Here is a 24,177-nt window from a genome sequence, read left to right on the forward strand (position 1 = left end):
ATGTTCTAGGGACTCATTGTTTCACTGAGGAGGTAGTATTTTTTTTTTTGTTTTAATTTTTTTTTTTCAACGTTTATTTATTTGTGGGACAGAGAGAGACAGAGCATGAACGGGGGAGGGGCAGAGAGAGAGGGAGACACAGAATCGGAAACAGGCTCCAGGCTCCGAGCCATCAGCCCAGAGCCTGACGCGGGGCTCGAACTCACGGACTGCGAGATCGTGACCTGGCTGAAGTCGGACGCTTAACCGACTGCACCACCCAGGCGCCCCTGAGGAGGTAGTATTTGAAGAAGATCCTACCTAGATAGTAGGAAACAGGTAGGAAACAGTGAGTGAAAAAGACATCCTAGGTTAAAAAGAATAAGCTAGGTGGTAGGAGAATGTGGATTAGCAAATAGGTAGTTATGTGTGACCATGGTATAGATAGCTTAAGAGAGTTGGTAGTATGAGACAGGAAATGTAGACTTGAGTTCTATGATAAAGGATTTTGGTTTTATAAAAGGAATTTTTAGGAAGTAGAGCAGTATTAAAGGTTTGGTTTTTACATTTTGTTTGTTTGTTTTTTGTTGGGTGTACCTTAGTGCAGGACAAAGTTGCAGTTGAAACTGAAGAATCCAGATTGGAGTGGTGAGATCGTGGGGTGAGACAGGGCACAGAGGTAATTAAACTAGTTCGGCTTTGGTAACTGTTGAAGAAAAGAGAGAACAAGGGCCTGGATTAGAGTAACCACAACAAGTAAGGGAGAGAGTCTTAGAAAGACATTTCTTGAACTGATACATCTTTTCTTGTATAAGTAAATATTAGGGACAGGGTAGAGATGTGTTTGAAGATATGATTTTTATTAACTTTAATGAAAATAGATGTAATAGTTAAAACTGTATAAAATACTGTCTTAATATCTTATCCTTTAGGGCCGGGAAGAAGATCCACATGAAGGCAAAATGTGAGTTTGTGTTAATTTTTAAAAGGAAAAAGAAACTATGTTGTAAACCTACTAATTGGAAAACTTAGGCCAAAATTTATTTTAAAAGAAAATTGCTACTTTGGGGGCTGACTTAAGAATGGTTTTTATTTGGCTCGAGAACTGGTATGTTAAAATTTTCTTTAGGATCCATGGGTAGTTTTATTTTTAAATAACGATGGTGGCTTTTACTATATAGAACTCTTCTATCACCAAACTAAAGGCTTTTCTATAAACAACATTAATAACATCATGAATGTCATGATTCATAATATTTTTGTTTGCTTACTGATTTTTTATAGCATTTCTTGTTTTTGTAACCACATCTTTTGGGTATTTTATGTTTCAGTTTTTTTCAGTTTGTTTTGTGTGAGAGAGAGAGAGAACTTTTCAGCAAGATCATGACTCTTTACCGTATTTATTAAGATTCTACAAGGCCTTTTTTTTCATAATCTTTTCAGGCTGATTTTAGGTATCTTGTAAGGGCTAATTCAAAGACCAGGTATTAGTGTACTTAATATTTGCCACAGTCATCTCTTGTATTTCAGAAGTTATTAGCTGTTAACAATAACCTCCTATGGGAAATTTACTCTGATTTTGTTATTGTCCTTGGAGATCTATTTTAGTGTTTTGCTCATCCCTCATTTACTTTGCATAAAAATTTTCTTTTAAAGACGTTAACTCTTGATCCCAGTTCTGTCTTACTCATGATTTTAATTAAGACCGTTCATCTTTTGATCTCTTTTCAGTGGAACACTTTTTTTCCTTAACATCCTGTCAGTGTTGATGAATGCAATTTAAAGGTTGCCTCTCAAGTGTTTGCTTATTCTCTTTTCTAACCATTAGAATACAAAAACAGTAAGCTGAATTCTCCACTTTCAGTAAACCTCACTTAGTTCTTGACGCTTCCTTTAAGTAGAACATATGAAATGTTTTCTGAATCTATTTTCCTTGTTGTTTGTGTAGGTGCAAAATAGCCTCCATGAGTGAGATGGTACATTGTTGACTGTATTTGTGTGAAGTCTTCCCTCTACCTGTATCACATTACAAATTCTAATTAGTGTTTGGGGGAGGCATACTGATAATGTAAGCAAATGGAATGGGTCAGGTATAAATATTCTTATTTTTCCCAAATTAAAATAATGCTGATCTTTCTTATTTTCCTTCTATGATGAAGATTAAGGTACATGGAACTGGCTCCCTACAGTACAAACAACAGTCCAAAGTATGGTGATACATGGCAGTTAACATTCTCTCTTTGTATTAGAGAGTGGGAAGCCAAAAACTAGTAATGTTTCCCTGCAGTAAGTTGACTGCTGTAATTGATGTGTGCAAAAACGGGAGTCCAGTGTTGCGAGATCTTCGTGATTTTCAAGATACAGTTGAAATCTGTATTTTTATCCCTATTTAAAATAATACCATAGATATATTTTTAAAAGAAAAGAAAAAAAATGTTGGTCACATGCCACTAAATATTTAAAGCTTCATCCAGTTTTCTCACAGCATAAAGTATAAATCCCACTTTTGCTGGGAATTTTTTTTAGTTAGTACATCTCTGAACTTTGTAATTATCTACTCATTTGGTATTTAGTGTAAGCTAAATTTGCGCTGTTGACTTATTTTATGTATTTCTCAGCTCCCTCTAATTTCTTAAGGTGGAGACTGGCAGTGAAGCAACCTCAGTAGCATCCATGAGTGCTCTTTGAGACTAAACAAACGTAACTTGAACTGTGTTTCTTTCTGGCTCCCTTTTAACAATGATATAGACATCAAGTCCTGATAATTTTGTTTTCTAAAATATTTCTTTTTTTTTTTGAACATTTATTATTGAGAGACAGAGAGAGACAGAGCATGAGCAGGGGAGGGACCGAGGGACCAAGGGACGGGGAGACAAAGAATCCAAAGCAGGCTCCAGGCTCTGAGCTGTCAGCACAGAGCCCGACATGGGGCTCAAACTCACAAACTGCGAGATCATGACCTGAGCTGAAGTCAGACGCTTAACCGACAGAGCCACCCAGGCGCCCCTAGAATATTTCTTGAATGTGTGTCTTCTTCTCAATCTTAAGCAACCATACTCTAGTTCAGGCCCTTTTCTTTTTTTTTTTTTTTAATTAAAAAAATTAATTGACGATAGATGACACACAGTGTTACATTAGTTGCAGGTGTACAACAAAGTGATTGAACAATTCTGTACATGTTGCCCAGCGCCCCCCAGGTGTAGCTACCATCTGTCACCATACATCATTATTACAGCATCCTTGACTATATTCATTATGGTATGCCTTTTGTTCCTGTGACTTACTCATTCCAAACTAGAGGCCTGTATCCCCCACTCCTCTTTATTCCTTTTGCCCATCCTCCACTCTGGCAACCATCCGTTTGTTCTCTGTATTTATAGGTCTGTTCTTCTAATTTCTTAACAGGACTTGATGTAGCAGTAACCTCCAAGTTGGTTTTCTTTGATGCTTTCAGTCTCTTTAAATCCTTTCTTCCAGTAGCAAGCATAATCTTCCTAAAACCCATATCTGACTGCATCACTTTTGCACTTAAAAGCATTACCTTATTCTCTGTCATATTTACCTTAGCAGAGCCTGAAACGATCCTCTCATCTGACTATTGTGTCCTTTACTAGTCATATCTCTTTTATGTTTATATTTTACTCTCCAGCTTGTCGATCTTCAAATGTGTAAAACTGTTGTTCACCTTTGTCTAAGCTACTTTCTAGGTCAGAATACCACTGCATTATGTTTGGTTAATTTCTATTCTTACTTAATGACTTAACTCACTTATCACTTCCCAAGAAGTCTTCCTTTATCTTCTCCCTCACATGTTCCATAGAGATGGTGCCCTCCTCTTTTATTCCAAAAATGCCCTCTGTGCATTTCTATCACTGCACTTTATTATATTTTTGACATTGTTTTTGTAGTTATACAGTATTTGTGTCACTTTTTCTTATTGGAATGGGAACTTTGTAAGAACAGGGACTCCTCTTTCTATCATTGGTGTAAACCATGTGTTTGAAATATGTACATTTTACATATAGGTAATAAATGTCTGAATGAGGAAACTCAGATCTACTTCTTTCACAAAATGATTATTGCCGATTTGTTCTCTAAACCCCGTTTGGTGCTCCTCACTTGGAATTCCCTTGTTTTTCTTTATTCTTGCTATAAAAATATAGGAATAGCCTTTGAGGGTATCTACTCATCTCTCCCCCAGAATATAAAAACCCTGTTCTAGCATTTGTAGGAAATGGTCATTTAGATTATACTTGAATGCAGTATGGAACCTTACTACCTTTTAAGGAAGCCTGGATTGCTCCAGTTGTTGTGTACTTGCTGTATAGTATTCATAATTTGCATTGAGTTAATGAGTTAATTGTGGGAATAATGTTAAAGAGGGAATTTAAAAGTTTAACATTTCATTCATGTGAAAAGGTAAATATTCAGTTATATTTTGATAAGTAATAGTATGGGTAATTTAAAACAATGTTAACAGCTTCTAAATCTGCAACACTGGGCTTTAGAGCACTTACATGTTTTAGACTTGTAGTATTTTTATTTTCCAGCTATTTTTGGGTATATATCTTTTTTACTGAAATAACACTATACTTATTCATATATATAATTAGCATGCTCAGAAGTAATTTTTAATGTGCCTTTCCAGAATGTATTAAATACAGCACAGTGTTCTGAACACATTCATTCAGTGAAACAACACTGAATTTATTAACATACATAATATACATTGAGCTTTTTTTTATGTAGAGGAATTTCTAATTTTTATTAAGAAAATTTTAATTGGAGTATAATTAAATCCAATGTTAAATTTGTTTCAGGTGTACAATATAAATAATTATTCAACAGTTCTATATATTACTCAGTGTTCATTGGGATAAGTGTACTTTTAATCCCCCCTATCTGTTTCCCCCATCCCCATGCCTTCCTCCCTCTGGCAACCACCAGTTTGTTTTTTGTATTTAAGAGTGTTTTTTGTTTATCTTTGTTTGTTCATTTTGTTTCTTAAATTCCAGACATGAGTTGAATCGTATAATATTTGTCTTTCTCCGTCTGACTGACTTCCATCCATGTTGATACAGATGGCAAAAATCTCTTTCTTTTTTATGGCTGATATTCCATTGTATGTATATACCACATTTTTATCCATTCATCTATCCTTGGGCACTTGGGTTGCTTCCATATTTTGGCTACTGTAAATTACATGACATTAACCATAGGAGTGGATAGATCTGTCTTCTTTGGAAAGATGTCTACTCAGGTTCTCTGCCCTCCCCTCCCCCCCCCACTTTTTTTTTTTTTTTTTATTGAGAAACAGAAAATGAGACTGAGAGTATGAGCAGAGGAGGGGCAGAGAGAGAGGGAAAGAGAGACTCTTAAGCTGGGCATGGAGCCTGACTCAGGGCTCCATCTCATGACCCTGAGATGATGACTTGAGCCAAAATTGAGAATCCGTTCCTTAGCCGACTGAAGCATCCAGGTGCCTCTCTGCCCATTTTTTTAATTGAAATATTTATTTTTCTAGAGTTGAGTTTTAGAAGTTCTTTATATATTTTGGATATTAACCCCTTATCAAATACATCATTTGCTAATTCAATAGGTGTTCACTGTGCAGAAACTTTTAATTTTGATGTAGTCTCAATAGTTTACTTTTGCTTTTGCTTCCTTTGCCTGAGGAGACCTATCTAGAAAAATATTTCTATGGCTGATGTCAAAGAAATTACTGCCTGTGTTTTCTTTAAGGAGGTTTATGTTTTCAGGTCCCCCTTTATGTCTCTAATCCATTTGGAGTTCATTTTTGTGTATGGTATAAGAGAGTAACCCAGTTTTCATTCTTTTGCATGTACGTGTCCAGTTTTTTCAACACCGTTTATTGAAGAGACTGTTTTTCTCCCCCAGCATATATTGTTGACTCCTTTGCCCTAGATTAATTGACCACATAATTGTGAGTTTATTTCTGGGCTCTCTTTTCTGTTCCATTGATCTATTGGGTCTGGGTTTTTGTTTTTTGTTTTTTGTGTACTATTTTTTGCCAGTACCATACTGTTTTGATGACTACAGCTTTGTAGTATATCTTTATATCTGGGATTATGATACCTCCAGTTTTGTTCTTCTTTTTCAAGATGGCTTTGGCTCTTGGGGGTCTTTTGTGGTTCCATGCAAATTTTAAGATTATTTGTTATAGTTTTGTGAAAAATGCTATTGGTATTTTGATATGGATTGCCTTGAATCTATAGTTTGCTTTGGATAGTATGGACCTTTTAACAATGTTCTTCCAAGTCATGAGTATGGAATATCTTTCCATTTGTTTGTGTCATCTTCAGTTTATCAGTGTTTTCTAGTTTTTAGGGTACAGGTCTTTCATTTCCTTTAAGTTTATTCCTAAGTATTTTATTATTTCAGGTGCAGTTGTAAATGGGATTGTTTTCTTTTTTTTAATATGAAATTTATTGTCAAATTGGTTTGCATACATCACCCAGTGCTCATTCCAACATATGCCCTCCTCAATGCCCATCACCCACTTTCTCCTCCCTTCCATCCCCCCATCAACCCTCAGTTTATTCTCAGTTTTTAAGAGTCGTTTATGGTTTGCCTCCCTCCCTCTCTTCCCCCCCCCTTCCTCTCCCCCACGGTCTTCTGTTAAGTTTCTCAGGATCCGCATAAGAGTGAAAACATACGGTATCTTTCTCTGTATGACTTAATTCACTCAGCATAACACTCTCCAGTTCCATCCACATTGTTACAAAAGGCCATATTTTGTTCTTTCTCCTTGCCAAGTAGTATTCCATTGTATATATAAACCACAATTTCTTTATCCATTCATCAGTTGATGGACATTTAGGCTCTTTCCATCATTTGGCTATTGTTGAAAGTGCTGCTGTAAACATTGGGGTACAAGTGCCCCTATGCATCGGTACTCCTGTATCCCTTGGGTAAATTCCTAGCAGTGCTATTGCTGGGTCATAGGGTAGATCTATTTTTAATTTTTTGAGGAATCTCCACACTGTTTTCCAGAGCAGCTTCACCATTTTGCAGGGTTATTTGTATACAGTATCATGTCATCTGCAAATAGTGAAAGTTTTAATTCTTCTTTACCTATTTGATGCCTTTTACTTCTTTTTCTTGTCTGATTGCTTCAACTAAGACTTACAGTAGTCTGTCGAATTAAATTGGTGAGAGAGGACGTTGTCTTGTTCCCGAATTTAAGGGAAAAGGTCTTAGTTTTTCATCATTAAGTATGATGTTACCTGTGGGTTTTTCATATATGGCCTTTGTTATGTTGAAGTATGTTCCCTCTTAAACCTAGTTTGTTGAGAGTTTTTATCAAGAATGGATGTTGTACTCTGTGAAATGCTTTTTTCTGCATTTGTTGAGATGATCATATGGTTTTTATCATTTCTTTTGTTAATGTGATGTATCATGTTGATGGATTTGCAAATATTGAACCACACTTGCATCCCTGGAATAAATCCTGCTTGATTGTGGTGAATCATTTTTTTTTAATGTGTTGAATTCGGTTTGCTGGTATTTTGTTGAGGATTTTTACATGTGTTACTCAGATTTTTTTTTTTTTTGTAGTGTCTTTGTCTGGTTTTGGTATCAGAGTAATTAATGTTGGTCTTGAAGAATGAATTTGGAAGTTTTTCTTCCTCTTCTATTTTTTGCAATAGTTTGAGAACAATAGGTGTTAACTTTTCTTTAAATGTTTGGTAGATAGATGGCACCTGTGAAAGTCATCTGTGAAGTCATCTGGTCCTGGACTTTTGTTTTTTGGGAATTTTTGCTTATTGAGTTTGTCTCACTGCTATTAACCAATCTATTCAAATTTTCTGTTTCTTCATGATTCAGTTTTGTAATAATATTTGTTTCCAGGAGTTTATTCATTTCTTCTAGATTGTCCAGTTTATTTTACAGTGTTTAGTATTTATGTGATGTTGGTTGTTACTTCTCATCCTTCATTTCTGATTATATTTCCTTCAGTTCTCTTTTTTTCCTTTATGAGTCTATCTAAAGGTTTAATATAATTTGCATATATTTTCTAAGAACCAGCTCTTGGTTTCATTGATCTTTTTCTGTTGCTTGTTTTGTTTTTGTTTCTGTTTCTTTTATTTCTACTCAAATCTTTATTATTTCCTTCTTTATTTTGACTTTGGGCCTTGTTCTTCTTTGCTAGCTCCTTTAGGTCTTAGGGTTAGATTGTTTATTTGAGATTTTTCTTATTTCTTGAAGTAGGCCTGTATTGTTATAAAGTTCCCTCTTAGAACATTTTTTTGCTGCATCCCAAAGATTTTGGACTGTTTTGATTTTCATTTGTCTCATGTATTTTTTGATTTCCTCTTTGATTTCTTGGTTGACCCATTCATTGTTCACTGTAGCATGTTATTTAGTCTATATGTATTTATGTTCTTTGGAGATTTTTTTCTCATGATTGATTTCTAGTTTCATAACATTGTGGAAAGAAAAGATGCATTATATGATTTCAGTCTTTTTGCATTTCATTCTTTTTGAATGTCTTGAATTTTTTTTGTGGGCTAATGTGACTTACCCTGGGAAGTGTTATGCAGTTTCCTGTATATATCTGTTAGGTCCATCCAGTCTAATGTCCAATGTGTCATTCAAAACCACTCTTTTCTTGTTGGTTTTCTGTCTGGATGATCTATCCACTGATATAAGTGGAATGTTTAAGTCTTCTGTTACTGTAACAGTTTCTTCCTTTAAGTCTTAATAGAGTTAATAGCACTATGTATTTAGGTGCCTCCATGTTGGGTCCATAGATATTTATGAGTGTTATATCCTCTCATTAGATCATTCCTTTTATTATTTTATTATGTCCTTCTTTGTCTCTTGTTCACAGTCTTTGTTTTAAAAGTCTATTTTGTCTGATAAAAGTATTGCTACCCCAGCTTTCTTTTCACTTCGATTTGCCTGGTAAATGTTTTTCATCCCTTCACTTTCAATCTGCATGTGTCTTTAGGTCTGAAATGAGTCTCTTGTAGGCAGCATTTAGATGGTTCTTGATTTTTTTGTCTTAGTCTTCTAGTATTTTTACTTTCCAATTTGTTTTTTAAGCTACCGTCAAAAATAATAGTAGATTCTAAGAATTAATGACAAAGTAATAGAGGTATGATCTAGGGTTGTCAGCTTGGCTTTACAGGTGCTAATCAACAAGATAGATAATAGATCTTCAGGTAAATGAAAGGAGATTTTAAGAAATTTAATTACTAATAATTTTTAAAACCAGATGTGTCATTTTATTTTAAGGTAAAATTTAAATACTTTAGTTATATGCAGTGGATCTTGACTATAATGCCATTTATAATAATTTCTAAATGCTTATTTTAAGTATACAGAAACTAAAATACTCTAGCCATCTAATTTGTTATGCTATCAGCTCAAACAGAATTAGGAATGCTAAGACATTCTTTTACTTCAGTTCTTGATGCTGGTATCCAGTCTTTGTCATGGCTCAGCCTTATTTTCTGACTTTAAGGAAAGTATTAACCAGTCAGGTCTATTTTCTTTCAAGAGAGAACCTATCACCTATTGTAGGGGAAGTTCATTTTGAGAGTAATGTGAGGAAAATTCACTGAGTAATTTTTTTTCTGGAGAAATCTGTAGTGGGCTCTACCTGTACCATCCCTCCTAATACAAAGAAAAGAGAACACTAGCTATGATGTAAGCATATAACAGTTTGTCATTCTCAGAATTAAAATCATTGCTGTTTTTGTATTGTTAACTAATAAGGAAATTATAGTTCATACTAGTCCCTGATTTTTCTATGTTTTGTTGAAAGTATGTGTGTTTAACAAAGTGTAGTAACATAAATGTAGAAGGAATAAGATAATTTGATCAGTTGTATTTGTATTTATTTCATTATTGCACCTTGAATTAAACTTGTGTTTAATTTTGATTGTATAACAGCAAAAAGGACTTTAGATTCACATATTTAATTTGTTCTCCTTTTAAGATGGTTCCATGGGAAAATTTCCAAACAAGAAGCTTATAACTTATTAATGACAGGTAATTGTATATTCACTTGCCTTTTCTAATATCTTTATTAAAAAAGTAAAAGAGAAAACCAACAATTAATCATCTGTTTTGCCTTTAGCACTAATTTGATATTTATACGTACTGTAATTTCTTGCCCACCACAGAGAAACTGGTGTACTTGTTATCTGGTGTTTTTTAGTTGAATACATATATGCAGTATAAAATTCAGTGACATGTGTTTCTTTCTGAGTTCCCAATTTCTTCACTAGAAGCAGCACCAGATGAGAGGTTTTTTTCTGTATTTTTGTAAGTTTTCAGTGTCTGTATGTATCTCCCTTCCTCACTTCTGCATGCACCCCTAAACATACCCCTCCACACACATTCACAGGAATGTGCAACACACTTTTTTCATGTTAGAATATATTTTGGGTGATCATTCCATATCTGCTTATATAAGTTTTCATTATTCTTTTGAATGGCCATAAGCTTCTGTTAGATAATTATGGTTTTTATATATCTATAGAGGAATATTGTGTAGTTTTTATTTTTTTGCTCTAGCAGATGTTCTTGCATTTATCTTTGTGCACTTGTGGAATTACAGAACTGTGCCTTATTTAAAATATATTAATTTCAACCTTTCCTAAAACTCTGGTTATAGAGGTATGTAAAGTAAAAATTGACTTATATTGTGGGTTTATCATTTAAATTAGAAACAATCCTGTCATCATTTATCCTAACATTTAATACTGAATTAATTTAACTACAAAATATCTCTTTAGTAAACCACACTTTATAAGGATTTGAGACCAGTTTAAGCCATAATCTACAGTTGAGAAATATTAGTTCTTTAAAAACAACCAGTGTTTGATAGTTTCTGTATATAGTGATTATTAAAGGTGTTATCTGAATTATTGTTTTGAATTACAGGAATTGCAGTTTAATATAATTAATTCTTGGCTCTTTTGAAAGAGTCAAGACAGTTTCAGAGGTGTTTGATTTTCTTGTGAGGATGTAGGTTAAGCAGGTTAAAAATAAACATGATGATGCTGCATGGTAGTAATAGACACCAGACCTTCAACCAACATGACATGCTATCAGCCTTGAGAGTGGAACCAAAATATTTATTTTAATGAATTTACTGAATTTTGAATATAAGTTTATATTTTTGAACTTGCACCATCAAGGACTTGAAGCACTCATTCTTGTTTTAGGCATTTCAACTTGAAAAGAAGCTAAACTTAATTTCTATACGTTACTTTTTATTTCCTTTGGGTCATGTGCTCTTTTAAGAATCTGGTGATATTTTCCCCTGAAAAGTGCACCTAAGCACTTGCATGCATAATTTTGCATGAATTCCTATTCTTTGTATTGAACATGAAATTACTTGGTAGTAAGTGTCTTGGCTAGATGATTGGAGCTGTCGATAATTTACATGAAAATTACATCTCATATTCTAAGTGTTCATTGTGTTTTCCTAAAAGCAATCAAGTTCTGATGTTTCCTGTTTGATTAGTACTTAAGACAAAGAGAAAACTAAGCATTTTAGTTTTAAGAGTCACTGCCTATCAAAGATATCAAAAAGACTTCCCTAGGGGCGCCTGGGTGGCGCAGTCGGTTAAGCGTCCGACTTCAGCCAGGTCACGATCTCACGGTCCGTGAGTTCGAGCCCCGCGTCAGGCTCTGGGCTGATGGCTCGGAGCCTGGAGCCTGTTTCCGATTCTGTGTCTCCCTCTCTCTCTGCCCCTCCCCCGTTCATGCTCTGTCTCTCTCTGTCCCAAAAATAAATAAACGGTGAAAAAAAAAAAAAAATTTAAAAAAAGACTTCCCTAAAATTAGTGAGAAAATCTTAAAATATGATAATTTATTTTTATGTGACTTTTCAGGTTCTTACCTATTAAATGAAATGTAGTGTACATGTACTGATTTTGATGAGGTGTACACATATTCCATTTTTAATCAACCTTTATAAGCTTTGGCACTATTTTATTACAGTTATTACTTTTTTTTTTTAAGTGTTTGTTTATTTTGGAGAGAATGAGTGGGGCAGGCGCAGAGAGAGGAAGAGAAAGAATCCCAAGGAGGCTCTGCACTGTCAGCAGAGTGTGATGTGGGGCTTGATCTCAAGACTGTGAGATTGTGACCTGAGCTGAAATCAAGAGTCAGACACTTAACTAACTGAGCCACCTAGGTGCCCCTATAGTTAGTACTTTTTTATGTTTAATCAGAAGCATTGATTAAATAGAGTATTCCTAAACAAAATTTACTGTTTGTAATTTATTGACTATTCTTACTAAGAGGATTTACAGACAGTATGTGGCCATTTTACCCCATATTCTCTGTTAGATTATTCTTTCCAAGTTATGACAGGTATAGACATTATTAACCAGAAATCACTGCTGTAGACTTCTGTATTTTTATGTGTTACAGAAATGCAACATCATGGGCGGTTGTGACTCATAAACTAGAAAATACAAAAATGTGTTAAAATAGTCTTTATTATAAAGCAAGTTCCTGGTGAAAGTTTATGACTTTTGAATGTACTTTATAATTAGGATACTTAACATTTTTTTTTCTTTTTTATTTGATAATTAGGAAATAAAACTAACAGCTTCATTTTTACAGTTGGCCAAGTCTGCAGTTTTCTTGTGAGGCCTTCAGACAATACTCCTGGTGATTATTCACTTTACTTTCGGACCAATGAAAATATTCAGCGATTTAAAATATGTCCAACACCAAACAATCAGTTTATGATGGGAGGCCGATATTATAATAGGTAAGTTGTGAGAGATTTTAGTTATCTTTTACTTTTGGCAAAAATAGTTGAAATTTCAATAATGTAGTATATCAGATTGAAAACTGCATAAAAGTTTCTTCTTAAAATTTAAAATTATAAGGCCTTCATTATAATTTAGTAGTAGTCATGTCCAAGAATTCTTTAGACAGGGTCAAACATGAATATAAGTTAATAATTGATAATTTGTTTTCTTCTAAGATAATTTATGTTGTTGATTATGCACAAACTGTTTACAGAAAATTTGCTAAGTCCTTATATTATCTGTAGGATAGTAAAACATCTGTTCTAAGAAAAAGAAAATATTTTACATTTTCTTATCAGTGAGACATTTTAATAGGAAAAAAGGTTCTTAAAGAGTAAACAGAGACTTGTTACAAATGTTAGTCATGTAATTGGTTTGTTCTCAAGTTGGTATTTCTTTGTTGTAATTATTGGATCCTACTTGTCATTTTTAAAATTCTAAGTAAACTTGTTGCTTATCCCAAAACTCAGAATGAACTTTAGCCACTTGATCAGAAAAATAAGTTAATAGAGAAACTGTATGATAGAATGTTAGCTTTTTAAATTTTTTTCTGTATATTAGAAAGTAATCTTTCATCCCCCCCCCCCCCACCCCGAATGTAAAGAATTTCCTATACTGATAACTCTAGAGTGGCATTATCTTCCTCTTGGAAGCTTTCGTAAACTAAAATGGTGCCATTTGCCTAGGTTACTCCCTTAATACCACAGCAGTATTTTCCATTCTATTTATAGAATTTCTCTTAATTCCAGCTTGACCTCTGAGCGTATAGAGATTCAGCAGGTGGTTCATCTTAGAAAACAATACAAACAAAAAACAAGTAGAACTTGCTTGCCTAGGAGGCCAGTGGACAGTGATAAGATATCAAATGGAAGATGTGAGTCTAGTAATTGGGATCCTTTTTCACACTTCTTACAGAAAAGCTGCTTGAGTGGCTTCTGTATTATAGTTCGATCTAGATACCCTCACTGAAAATCCACCTAGCTGCACTTTGAGCTCTATATAAAGGTCAGTTAATTTTTCCCATTGTCCAGTTTTCTAGGGATTTGGAATATATAAAACTCTAAGTTGAAAACATATTCTTCACTAAATTGATAAATGTCTGTCTGGAGACTAATTTTAAAGATAAAATAATTTACATAGATTTATTTTCAGGGAAGTTTGTTTACTGACTCAAACTTTGTTATATTCTGCAAAGATGAAAATTCTTCCTGCATAATGGAGGATGTCTTTTTTATTGATAAAGAACTGAATGAAATAGGAAGAAAGAAGTATTTGAAGTCTATTTCTTTCTAAATTATTACAAAATTATTAGTCTGCTTGCAAAATGATGAGTCAAGGGGCGCCTGGGTGGCTCAGTCAGTTAAGCCTCCGACTTTGGCTCAGGTCATGATCTCGCAGTTTGTGAGTATGAGCCCTGTGTCGGGCTCTGTGCTGACAGCTCAGAGCCTGGAGCCTGTTTCAGATCCTGTGTGTCCCTCTCTCTGCCCCTCCCCCACTTGTACCTTGTCTCTCTCTCAAAAATAAACATTAAAAAAAAAATACTTTCATAAAAAAAAAAAAGCAAAATGATGACTCACAATTTTTTAAGTAGATACTAATTTAGTGGTTGTGATCATTCCCCCAAAGTTTCTTTTTAGTTTTATTTATTTGATAAAGTTCAGGAGTATTGTTGTTTCTAGTATTAATGTTAAAAAGTTTTTTTTAACGAAAGCTAGAATTATGTAAATCTGATGCCTGAAAAAATGCAGTTTTACAGTTATTTTGGGAATAGATATTTCAGCATGGAAATATATTCCATTTCAACATTAGTGTCAATAATAAAGTAACTCTTGGAAGATACACGTTTGTGGGACACCTGGCTTGAGACTCAGTTGGAAGAATATGCGATTCTTTAAATTTTTTTTTTTAATGTTTATTTATTTTTGACAGAGACAGAGCATGAGCAGGGGAGGGGCAGAGAGGGAGGGAGACACAGAATCTGAAGCAGGCTCCAGGCTCTGAGCTGTCAGCACAGAGCCTGACACGGGGCTTGAACTCACAGACCGTGAGATCATGACCTTAGCCGAAGTCGGATGCTCAACTGACTGAGCCACCCAGGTGCCCCACAGAGTATGTGATTCTTGATCTCAGGGTTGTTGAGTTCAAGCGCCACATTGGGTATAGGTTACTAAAATATATATATATATATATATATATATATATATATATATATATTATATAATTATATAATATATATATAAACAAAAAAAGATACAACTTGGTGATTAGCAATGATTATTTAGATATGTAAATATAAAATGGGAATATCCATTAAATTTGTGTAACAGAGACATACTCTACTGTCTTCTCCCCATTAATTCTACATTAGCTTTTTGATAAAGAGATAACACTTAAGTCTGTTTCATTTAGAAACTGCTTTGTTGAAACATAACCTTAACAATCCTATATTAAAACTTTTAGAAAAGCAGGAGAGTCATTTAACAGCAAATAAAATTCAGTGAACATTTATTAACTAATTTTCTTTGTGAAATGTACAGCTCCTGTGCATATTCATTAAAGAGAAAAATCTATGAAGTACAGGTCTATGAGAAAAGATGGTAGGCTGACTGATGAGTTCTGGGATGTAAACATGGACATAGGAGAGTCAGTGGAAAGAGGGTAGTTGAGATGGTGATGAGAATGAAGAGGGAGGTAGGATTTTGGTCAGACCTTAAAGATTACTAACATTTATCTAGGGGTTCAAGAAGAGAGAGACACCCATTTATTAATTTATTTATTAAGTAAATTACTAAAATGCAAGTATAAGACATAGTAGTATCTCTAGAAACTCATATTTATTTTACAAATCAACTTATAGTGAACATGTTTTAGTTTTCTGAGATGTAAATCTATCTGATTTCATGTCTAAAACCTTTATGGAATGTCTAGGAAATTGTGGTTTGTTGTGTCTCCCTTGATTATTGTTTTAGGTATATCTGGGAAGAATATGAACTAAAGTAATTTAAAGAAATCTTGAAAATCCAACTCATTGGTAAAAACATATCTGGTTGTCACACACTTTTAAATTTGTTCTTGGCAGTCTAAAGTGTACTCCATAGCAGTGTCCTGTTCTTTGAGCTCATGGACAAGAATTATATAGTGACACTGACATGATCCACAGGATCAACTGCATTTTACACTTAGAAACCTTTTAATATTTGCTATTTCTCATAAATTTGATGCTTTTTGCTTCGAACCACATCGTCATCTCTGTGATGGTATCTGTCTTCACATGTATTCTTTTCTGATTTTCTTTTTCTTTTAACATTTTTGGATTTGTATGTGGTATCACGTATTTTCTTTAAAAGCTTGTAACCATCCTTGTCTTTTTAATGTTAATACATTTTTATGTGTCTCATTTTGCACCTCTCTCTTCGTTGTATAAAATGCTGCGTCTGGTATTTAGTTCATATCCACTCATAATTGTTTTTTTTTATTAATCTTTTCAAGTCTTCTATTTTGCTGTTTTTAACATTATATGTGGTTTAAATTAATTTTGTAGTATAGCAAAGTTATTTTATCTTTGGAGATCTATATATGTATATATACATGTGTATCTGTGTGTGTGTGTGTGTGTGTGTATACACATATGTCTCTAAAGATAAAATGTATCTTCCAATTCTGTTAGTAGGGAAAACTGTGGAAAAAATCAAGTGGAAGGTTAAATAAGATCTGTTTTGAGAAATGTTTGCTAGCTGTCCCCAAAGTACCCATTCCTCCAGTATATTAAAGAATAGTTTAAAAGTGTAGGATTTAAGTATTCAGGGCAATAAAAGGGCCTACTGATTATACAGAACACTTTAATATTGAAAAAACTCATTATACCATGCTAAAATCTGTGTTAAAATACATTATATAATGTCATTTTATTTTCAGCTTTATTGGTAAAATTTCCCAAGTAGTAGGAATATTTTGTAGCATTGTTTATAAAAATTATGAATAAGCCTTTCCTGTTGTAGCAATAATCCCACATGTAAAATCAGCTCCTAGTCTTTTGTTTGTTTCTGCTTTTACCTGCTGTGAATACGTTTTTTGATCTAACTTCATCTGATTGTTATAAAAGCAGAATGTAAGTGTTTTGAGGATAAAAATTCTTAAAATTTACTTGAAGTCAGTACTTTATCAGTTTTCTCAATTGCTCTTTTAAAAGTAATGCTCTTTTAAAAAAAATGGTAGACTTTTATTCTTTCCTTACTTGTAGTGACTTCTTGGGTATATGTATACAACATTGGAATCTCTGATTCAGGTTTTTCTGACCTGTAAACCAATTCTTGATTTTCTAAAATAATGTGACTATTATAATCATATTTACTATTAATGTATTTGGGTTATATGCTTGGGAAAAACGCAAATGGATAATCCTTGCTAATAGGGTTTTTGTGTATTTTCAAGATTTGTATTTTTTATAAGACAGATTATGTCAATATTAGTTATTTTTATTTTTAACAGCATTGGGGACATCATAGATCACTATCGAAAAGAACAAATTGTTGAAGGGTATTATCTTAAGGAACCTGTACCAATGCAGGTCAGTGTTGTTTTTCTTTTTGCAATAATAAGCATTTTATTTTAAAATGCATTTTTGGTAGTATGTTTTATGCACACATTCATGCATTTAAAATTGGATAAAATTTAAAACTGCCATTATTCTGATTGTTTCAGAAAGTAAATTATAAGAGAATCACTTAGTTTTTATTTATGTTGTTTCTAGCCTTGGTGCCTTTTTGAGAATAGAAGGAGTGCTGGGGCAGAAGCCAAGTTTCAGTGGGTCAAGGAGTGAGTTTGTTGGAGGCAAAAGTGGAGGCAGCAAAGATAAATCACAGCCGGGCTTACCTAGGTGAGCTTGGTAAATAAAATAAAAATGATGTCTAGAAGAAGATACAGGGCTAAGAGAGGTTTAAACTTTTTATTTCATTGTTTATTTGCCTATAGGCTTACAGGGAGAGAGTTTCGAGCACATGTGTATGCTCTGGGTAAAGCCACTAGTAAAGAGGAGAGTGGGTGAGATGTATTGGCAGTACCTGATGTACAAGGTCTTAGGGAAGGCAAGAGTGGTTCACATCTTCCACATAAGAAGAAAGATTGGTCTTGAACAAGAGGGCCTGTTGAATATTAGCTGCTTAGTGCATAGGGTGATTGCTTAGTCTGTTTATTTCTTACACTTCCTGGAGAGTGTTGGGGAAAGCTTGTGGCAGAGGTTAGGAACAGGTATTTCGAAAGAGTGATTAAGAATTTTCCTGTGTGGAAAATGGAGGCACTGATACTTTAAGGATATAAAGAAGGATTGTAAGAATTTTCAGTTACCCAAATAAACTTCCACAGTGTTTGGTTGTGTCTCTAGCTTCTCAATTTTCCCTCCTCCTAACACGTTGGTTTCAGAGGGCTATACCTGCTAGTCATTACAGTTGCTGAGATGTGGTCATTATCTGATGCTTAATATTAATTCAAGAATCATCATCATCTTGTCACACTTAATATAGCTTCATTCCTCGTAGAATGCATGGTCCACGAGAGCAGGGGTGTCGGGTTGTAGTTCCAGTGCCTAGAATAGTACCTGGCATGAGGTATTCAATCATTGTTACTGAATGACTATGTGCTCCCCAGTTGGAAGACCACTCGCTTCACCCCCTCTGTATTATCACTGATGTCTCTTAATCTCATTGTGCTTGCTGCTGTCTTCATGTCAGCCCCTTCCTATAGGCCTGTGTAAACACTTCTAGGTGAAGATCCATCCCAAGTTTCACTTCCTTCTTGACACCTGCCTAATTACTGCAGTCAGCACTGATGTCCTGCTTTCTCTGGCAGTTCTGGCAGACATGGGCTGTTCACTGTACTTAACGAACATGAACACTAACTTTTTTTGTTTGTTTATTTTCAATAACATAGTATGGTACATGTTTTCTAGAAGCACTGCTCAAGGTCTTTTTTATTAGGGGTCAGAGGTGCCTTTACCTGCAGATGACAGATTCTGCCACTGCATCCCATTGCTATGTCCTGAATTCTGATTCACATTGGACGTTAGATTAATCATGGCTTTAATTTGTTTTAGAGGTCTACAGATTTTATTGTGTTGGCCTACAGATTAAGTCAGACTTTTCCCATCTTGAAATTGTGCTTAGGATTTATTGAATTTTTTTAGAAAAAATTACTTTTTAGAATAAAAAAGCAATAAATTTGGCATCTAGTCAAACATCTAGACATGTAGACATCTAAATAAATTTAGAATAAATTTGGCATGTAGTAAATGTTTGTACCTAAGTTATAAGGTTGTTTTAAGAAATTACTTCATGTATACAGTCTGCCTCACGCTTGAGTTGCTGTTTAATTACTGAACAAACCCCAAATTGTTGTCCTTTGCAAAAGTGCCAATCAATGCATCGGATACTTCAGAAATAACCAGTGCTAATTACAAGGCAGTTTGATTACTACATAACAATGATTAAATGCTATTTGAAGTCTATTTTGGGGGGCCTGGAATAAAAGTAAGTTACTGTAGAAGTTTGGGAATCTTGATACTTAACTATCCTTCCCAGCAGGATTCTATAAGAGAACAGAAAGGGGAGTAATCTTTTATTATTGAAAAACTGATTAGCTCCCTCTCCCTAAGGGGACTCTGCATACCCTCACCCAGAGTAAGATGCTGGAACAGAAAGAGTAGAATCCTAGCTAAGTCTGCTTACTTTGTGGAGCTAACACTTCTCAAGACAGACACTAGAAGAGAAGGAGCCTTTTGAGACAATGCAGCCCACAAGAAAATAGCCAACATTTTTTAAGCACTATGTTTTAGACACCGTTCTTAAATGTGTTAATTTAATTTTTTCAACAACTTGATGATGTTGCTACTGTAAGACAGGGAAATTCAGACTGGAGAAGATAAGTAAATTATTTAGGGCATCAAGTTATTCTTGACTCTTCTTTCTCTCCTATGCTTTGTATCCATACTGTCAGGAACACCATGCTGCCTCTGCCTTCCAAATAAATCTAGAACATGACCACCATCAGAATCTGACTTTCATCTCCCTGTTTCCACTTTCACCCCTTAACACTGAATAATTGTCAGAGGGATCCACTTAAATTGTGAGTCAAATCATTTCACTCCTCTCTTTAATATTTGCATATGTTCTACATTTCATTCAGAGTGAAAGCTAAAGTCCTTACAGTGGCCTGTCAGACTCTTAGAATGGTCTCTCTTTGGTTCTCTGAACCTGTCTCTTTCTGCGATCCTTCTCTCTCACTTGTGTTTGTTTACTCATGCTGGCTTCTCTGCTATTTTTTAGAATATGCCACGCTCTTTCCTGTATTAGGATCTTTACTTCAGCTGTTTACTCTGCCCACAATGTTTTTTTAATCAAATAACCACTTGCCTCATTCTCCTATTTCTTTCAGGTTTTGCTCAGAAGTTAGCTTCACAGTGAGACTTGCCTACACACCTTATTTAATACTGCTACTCGCCCTTACCATGTAAAGCACTTAACAAAAGCACTTAACATTTATTAACTTATGATTTATTTGTTATGTTTATTATCTTTCCTCATTAGAATATAAGTTCTCTGAGGATAAGGATCTTTGGTTTGTTCACTGATGTATCTCAAAAACTAGAGCAGTACCTGGCACTCCACACACATTTATTGAATTAAATGTGACGGAGCATTTAAGACTTCTCCAGAAGTGTGTAGAGAGTAGGCCCTGAAGCTTTCCCTCTTGTCATCTAGTGTTTTATTGGAACTTGGAAAGTGAATTTGTGTTCTTGGTCATAGTGTCATCTAATTTATTAGAATCCTTTGGGAATTGTAAATTAGTATATCAGTCCCTGCCGTAATACAATTTAGAAAAAACCTGTAGAGATTGTCTGGAAGTCATATGTTTAAATCTTAATATTAGTTATGCATCGTAAATAACTAACTACAACAGTGCCCCGTTCCATAGCCAATACTAAATATTATCATTATTGAAATAAAAGACTGATAAGTACAAATCTATATAACCAGGAACATAGTCATTACTCTTTATCATCTGGGTCCAGTGTATCCTTTTAAATTTTTAATTCTGAAGTCATTTTATGAATAATTCTTAGAAGTAGGAATAAAGGTATAGTCCAAAAGAAGTTACTAGAAAATTCATTAAGAATTTAAACATAGCAAACTCGAATATTTTTCTGAATTTCCTTGGTTATAAAGGCTTACATACTTGAAATAGGCAGCTAACTTAACCTACTGTCATGCGTGGACCTGGATATATCCATCTTGTAAATCCTAATTCCAGATTTCATCTCTAATCGATTAGAGATGCAGTACATCTCTAATCAACTCTTGCCTATAATTACTCTGATTCTTCTTCCCACACTTTCACGGTCAGAATCTGATACTGATTCCAGATGTAAATATCTCTCTATGGGTTTTAGTTTGTGATTCTTGCTGGTTTGTCATGTACTTGAATGATCAAATGGAATATACTTTAAAAACTTTCGGATGGCTTATAGTTTTGTTGGTAGACTACAGTGTTCTCGATTCCATAAAGGTAAAATATTTTCCTGTTTAGATTTATAAACATCAATTACAATGATAAATATGGTGAGTTTAAAAAATTCTACAGTTACCTTTGGTTACAAAGTACCTTTTGTGTGCTTAAAATTACCTTAAGTAAATCTTGGTGCACAAACATAAACATTTAAAAAGCCCTTATTTCTTAAGATCAAAACAGAGCAATCTAGATTCTTGTCACAAAATATTGCATGATGACATCCTTCCTACTAAATGATTGACTAGATAAAAACACCGTATTTCCTTTTTTTCTCTCTTAGAAATGTATGATTTACTCAGTGTTTCTTGAGTTTGATAAAGTTCACCGAGGATACTATCATCTTCTCAAAAATCAATTTTATCATCACAGTAGATCCCAAAGTGCTGCTGCCTCTTGGCATTCATCTTAATCTTTCAATAATTGTCAGACATCTTCTCATGTCAGGTTTTCCTCTTCGCTAATATGAGCAGAATATTAGGAGTTCTGGGCCATGTTCAGTGAAAGCTAATATAAAGATAACCTAGATGGTCTTACATACTTTTTTGAAAGATGCTGCAACACTTGGCAGCACAGTCAAAAGACAACAACAAAGGGTGAGGCAACAGAGATGATTGATTTCACTCTTGCATCATCCTCTAAGCCAAACGGTTGGCAAACTGTTTTGTAAAGGGCCAGATTATAAATATTTTAGGTTTTGCAGGCCATTGAGTCTCCATCTCAACTGCTGAACTATGCCTTTGTAGTGTGAAAGCAGCTACAGACAAAACATAAAGGAATGAGCGTGGCTATGTTTTGATAAAACTTCATGTCCAGAAACAGGCAGTGGGTTGGATTTGGCACAGGGGCCGTGGTTTGCCAACCCCTACTCTTTAGCATACTTGGGAGTTAATTGCTGAATAATGATGAAATGGTTTATAAGATGATGAGATAGCAGAATGTTTCAAGATATGGGAAGAATAAGATTTGTGAAAATCTCATATCTTAGATTTCTAAAAAGATCATATGGACCCATAAGGTCTCTTAGAAAAAAAGTCATAAAATCTTAAGCCTAGCAAATATTAAGAAGTGCTCAACAAAGAAACTAAAAACTGAAATTGAGTCCAGTGGGTCCCAGTGGTAATATTGATGATTGATTTATTTTGGAAAGATCATTATAAAGACACTATATTCTTCCTGACATCAGAATTAATTTTGTTATTTGGGAGGATTTAGCAGTTAAGACACATGCATGCATTCCTGTAAGTCAAAGAGTTATGTAAAACCATGAAATAAAAGTTACAAGGTTATGGGAAAGTGACGTTAGGGGTATAACACTCAAAAACCTCATCAGTAACACATACAGATGAGAACGTAATAAAATGTAACACAGTTTTTATATGTGCTAAATGGTTCCAAGATATTTACTACAATAAATATGGCACTTTACCTTGAAAAAGACATGAGGTTTACTTGCGTAAGAGGCCATCAGAAGGGTTGTGAATATTGTAAAGTGGTAGAAGAACTATTTGAAATCAGATGGCGTAATATCAGGTGTGGATAGATGGGTAAGGCATATAGCACTTGGCGAACTGAGAGGGCTGTTAGTACTTGAGGTGTGTTTTGTATACTCCCGTGCATCTCATTTCAGCTGTGTGCAGTTTTCTGCATTCGCCTAGTGATTCTCGCAGATGTAACTGCATCAGCAACTATGAATTTGGTTCTGCTTAAATTGGTTCCTAACTTAGCAGTTCTGTTGGGACAAAGTCATGTTTTCAAAACAGTGTTATTTGCTGTAACACAACAAAACTGTATTTTTGAAAATTTCTTTGAAAAGCAAAGGATCTCTGAATATAGGTGTTAGTGTTATTTTAAATTTTAGCATTAAAACCTTTTTTAAATGTCTATATAGACAAGCAGCCTGGCTTTTAATTAGTAATCAAGTAGGTTTTGCTTAATTTCCATCAAGAATTCATGAAATAATTTTTAATATTTTTAAAAATTCAGGATCAAGAACAAGTACTCAGTGATACAGTGGATGGCAAGGAAATCTATAATACGATTCGTCGAAAAACAAAGGATGCCTTTTATAAAAATATTGTTAAAAAAGGTTATCTTCTGAAAAAGGGTAAGTGTTAACTTTAAGACTAAAGATTAAATTTCAGTATTTTACCATTAATATTTAGTAGAAACATTGCAAATATTGGGCATAAAAATTCCCATAGAGATTTGTATTTAATAAGTTGTTTTGACACGAATTATTATTTAGTAATTGACCATTGTTTAAAGCTTTTATGTAAGGATCCTTCAAAATGTAGAGTTTAGGTGTATTACGTCAACATGCCCCAGCAGAGTTTCATGAAACAGGCTTCCATATTTCCAAGTGTATCTTTTAAATCTTAAAGTCAGTTCCAGTGCAAGGTGTTGGATTCTTTGCCCCCTCTCCACCCCATACTTCATTATTATTTTTCTTTTTTAAGAGAAACTTTTTTGATACTTGTCACACTCATTGTTTCCCTTTTTTTTTTAATTTTAAGTTTATTTAGTTATTTTGAGAGAGAGACAGAGCATAGGCACATGAGCTGGGAAGGGCAGAGAGAATCCCAAGCAGAGCCTGACATGGGGCTCAAACTCATGACCCATGAGATTGTGATATGAGCAGAAATCAAGAGTCAGATGCTTAACTGACTGAGCCACCTGAGTGCCCCAAACACATTCACTGTTTTGATGTTTCTGTTTTATAGATTTGCCTCAATTTGACATAAAGAAATGTCACAGGGTTGGTTGTTAGGGGTGTGGTAGAAGAGTTTCTTTCTTACGACTAGAAAAAAATTACACCTAAGCAAGAGTTTGAAAG

General features: G+C 34.3%; 1 protein-coding gene across 1 annotated transcript in view; it reads left to right on the plus strand.

The window, feature by feature from the left end:
• Positions 1-24,177, plus strand: part of RASA1 (RAS p21 protein activator 1) — a 113,885-nt gene that overhangs the window by 61,404 nt on the left and 28,304 nt on the right. Inside the window, exons 6-10 of the mRNA XM_047088795.1 lie at positions 912-943; positions 9,947-9,999; positions 12,592-12,742; positions 17,274-17,352; positions 23,328-23,448. Coding sequence (XP_046944751.1) covers positions 912-943; positions 9,947-9,999; positions 12,592-12,742; positions 17,274-17,352; positions 23,328-23,448 — 436 coding nt within the window. The remainder of the gene's footprint in view (positions 1-911; positions 944-9,946; positions 10,000-12,591; positions 12,743-17,273; positions 17,353-23,327; positions 23,449-24,177) is intronic.

This window comes from Lynx rufus, unplaced genomic scaffold (genome assembly GCF_022079265.1).
Source record: "Lynx rufus isolate CCGP_SWC_20201006 ecotype Redwood Valley unplaced genomic scaffold, mLynRuf1.p SCAF_1, whole genome shotgun sequence".
NCBI lineage: Eukaryota > Metazoa > Chordata > Mammalia > Carnivora > Felidae > Lynx > Lynx rufus.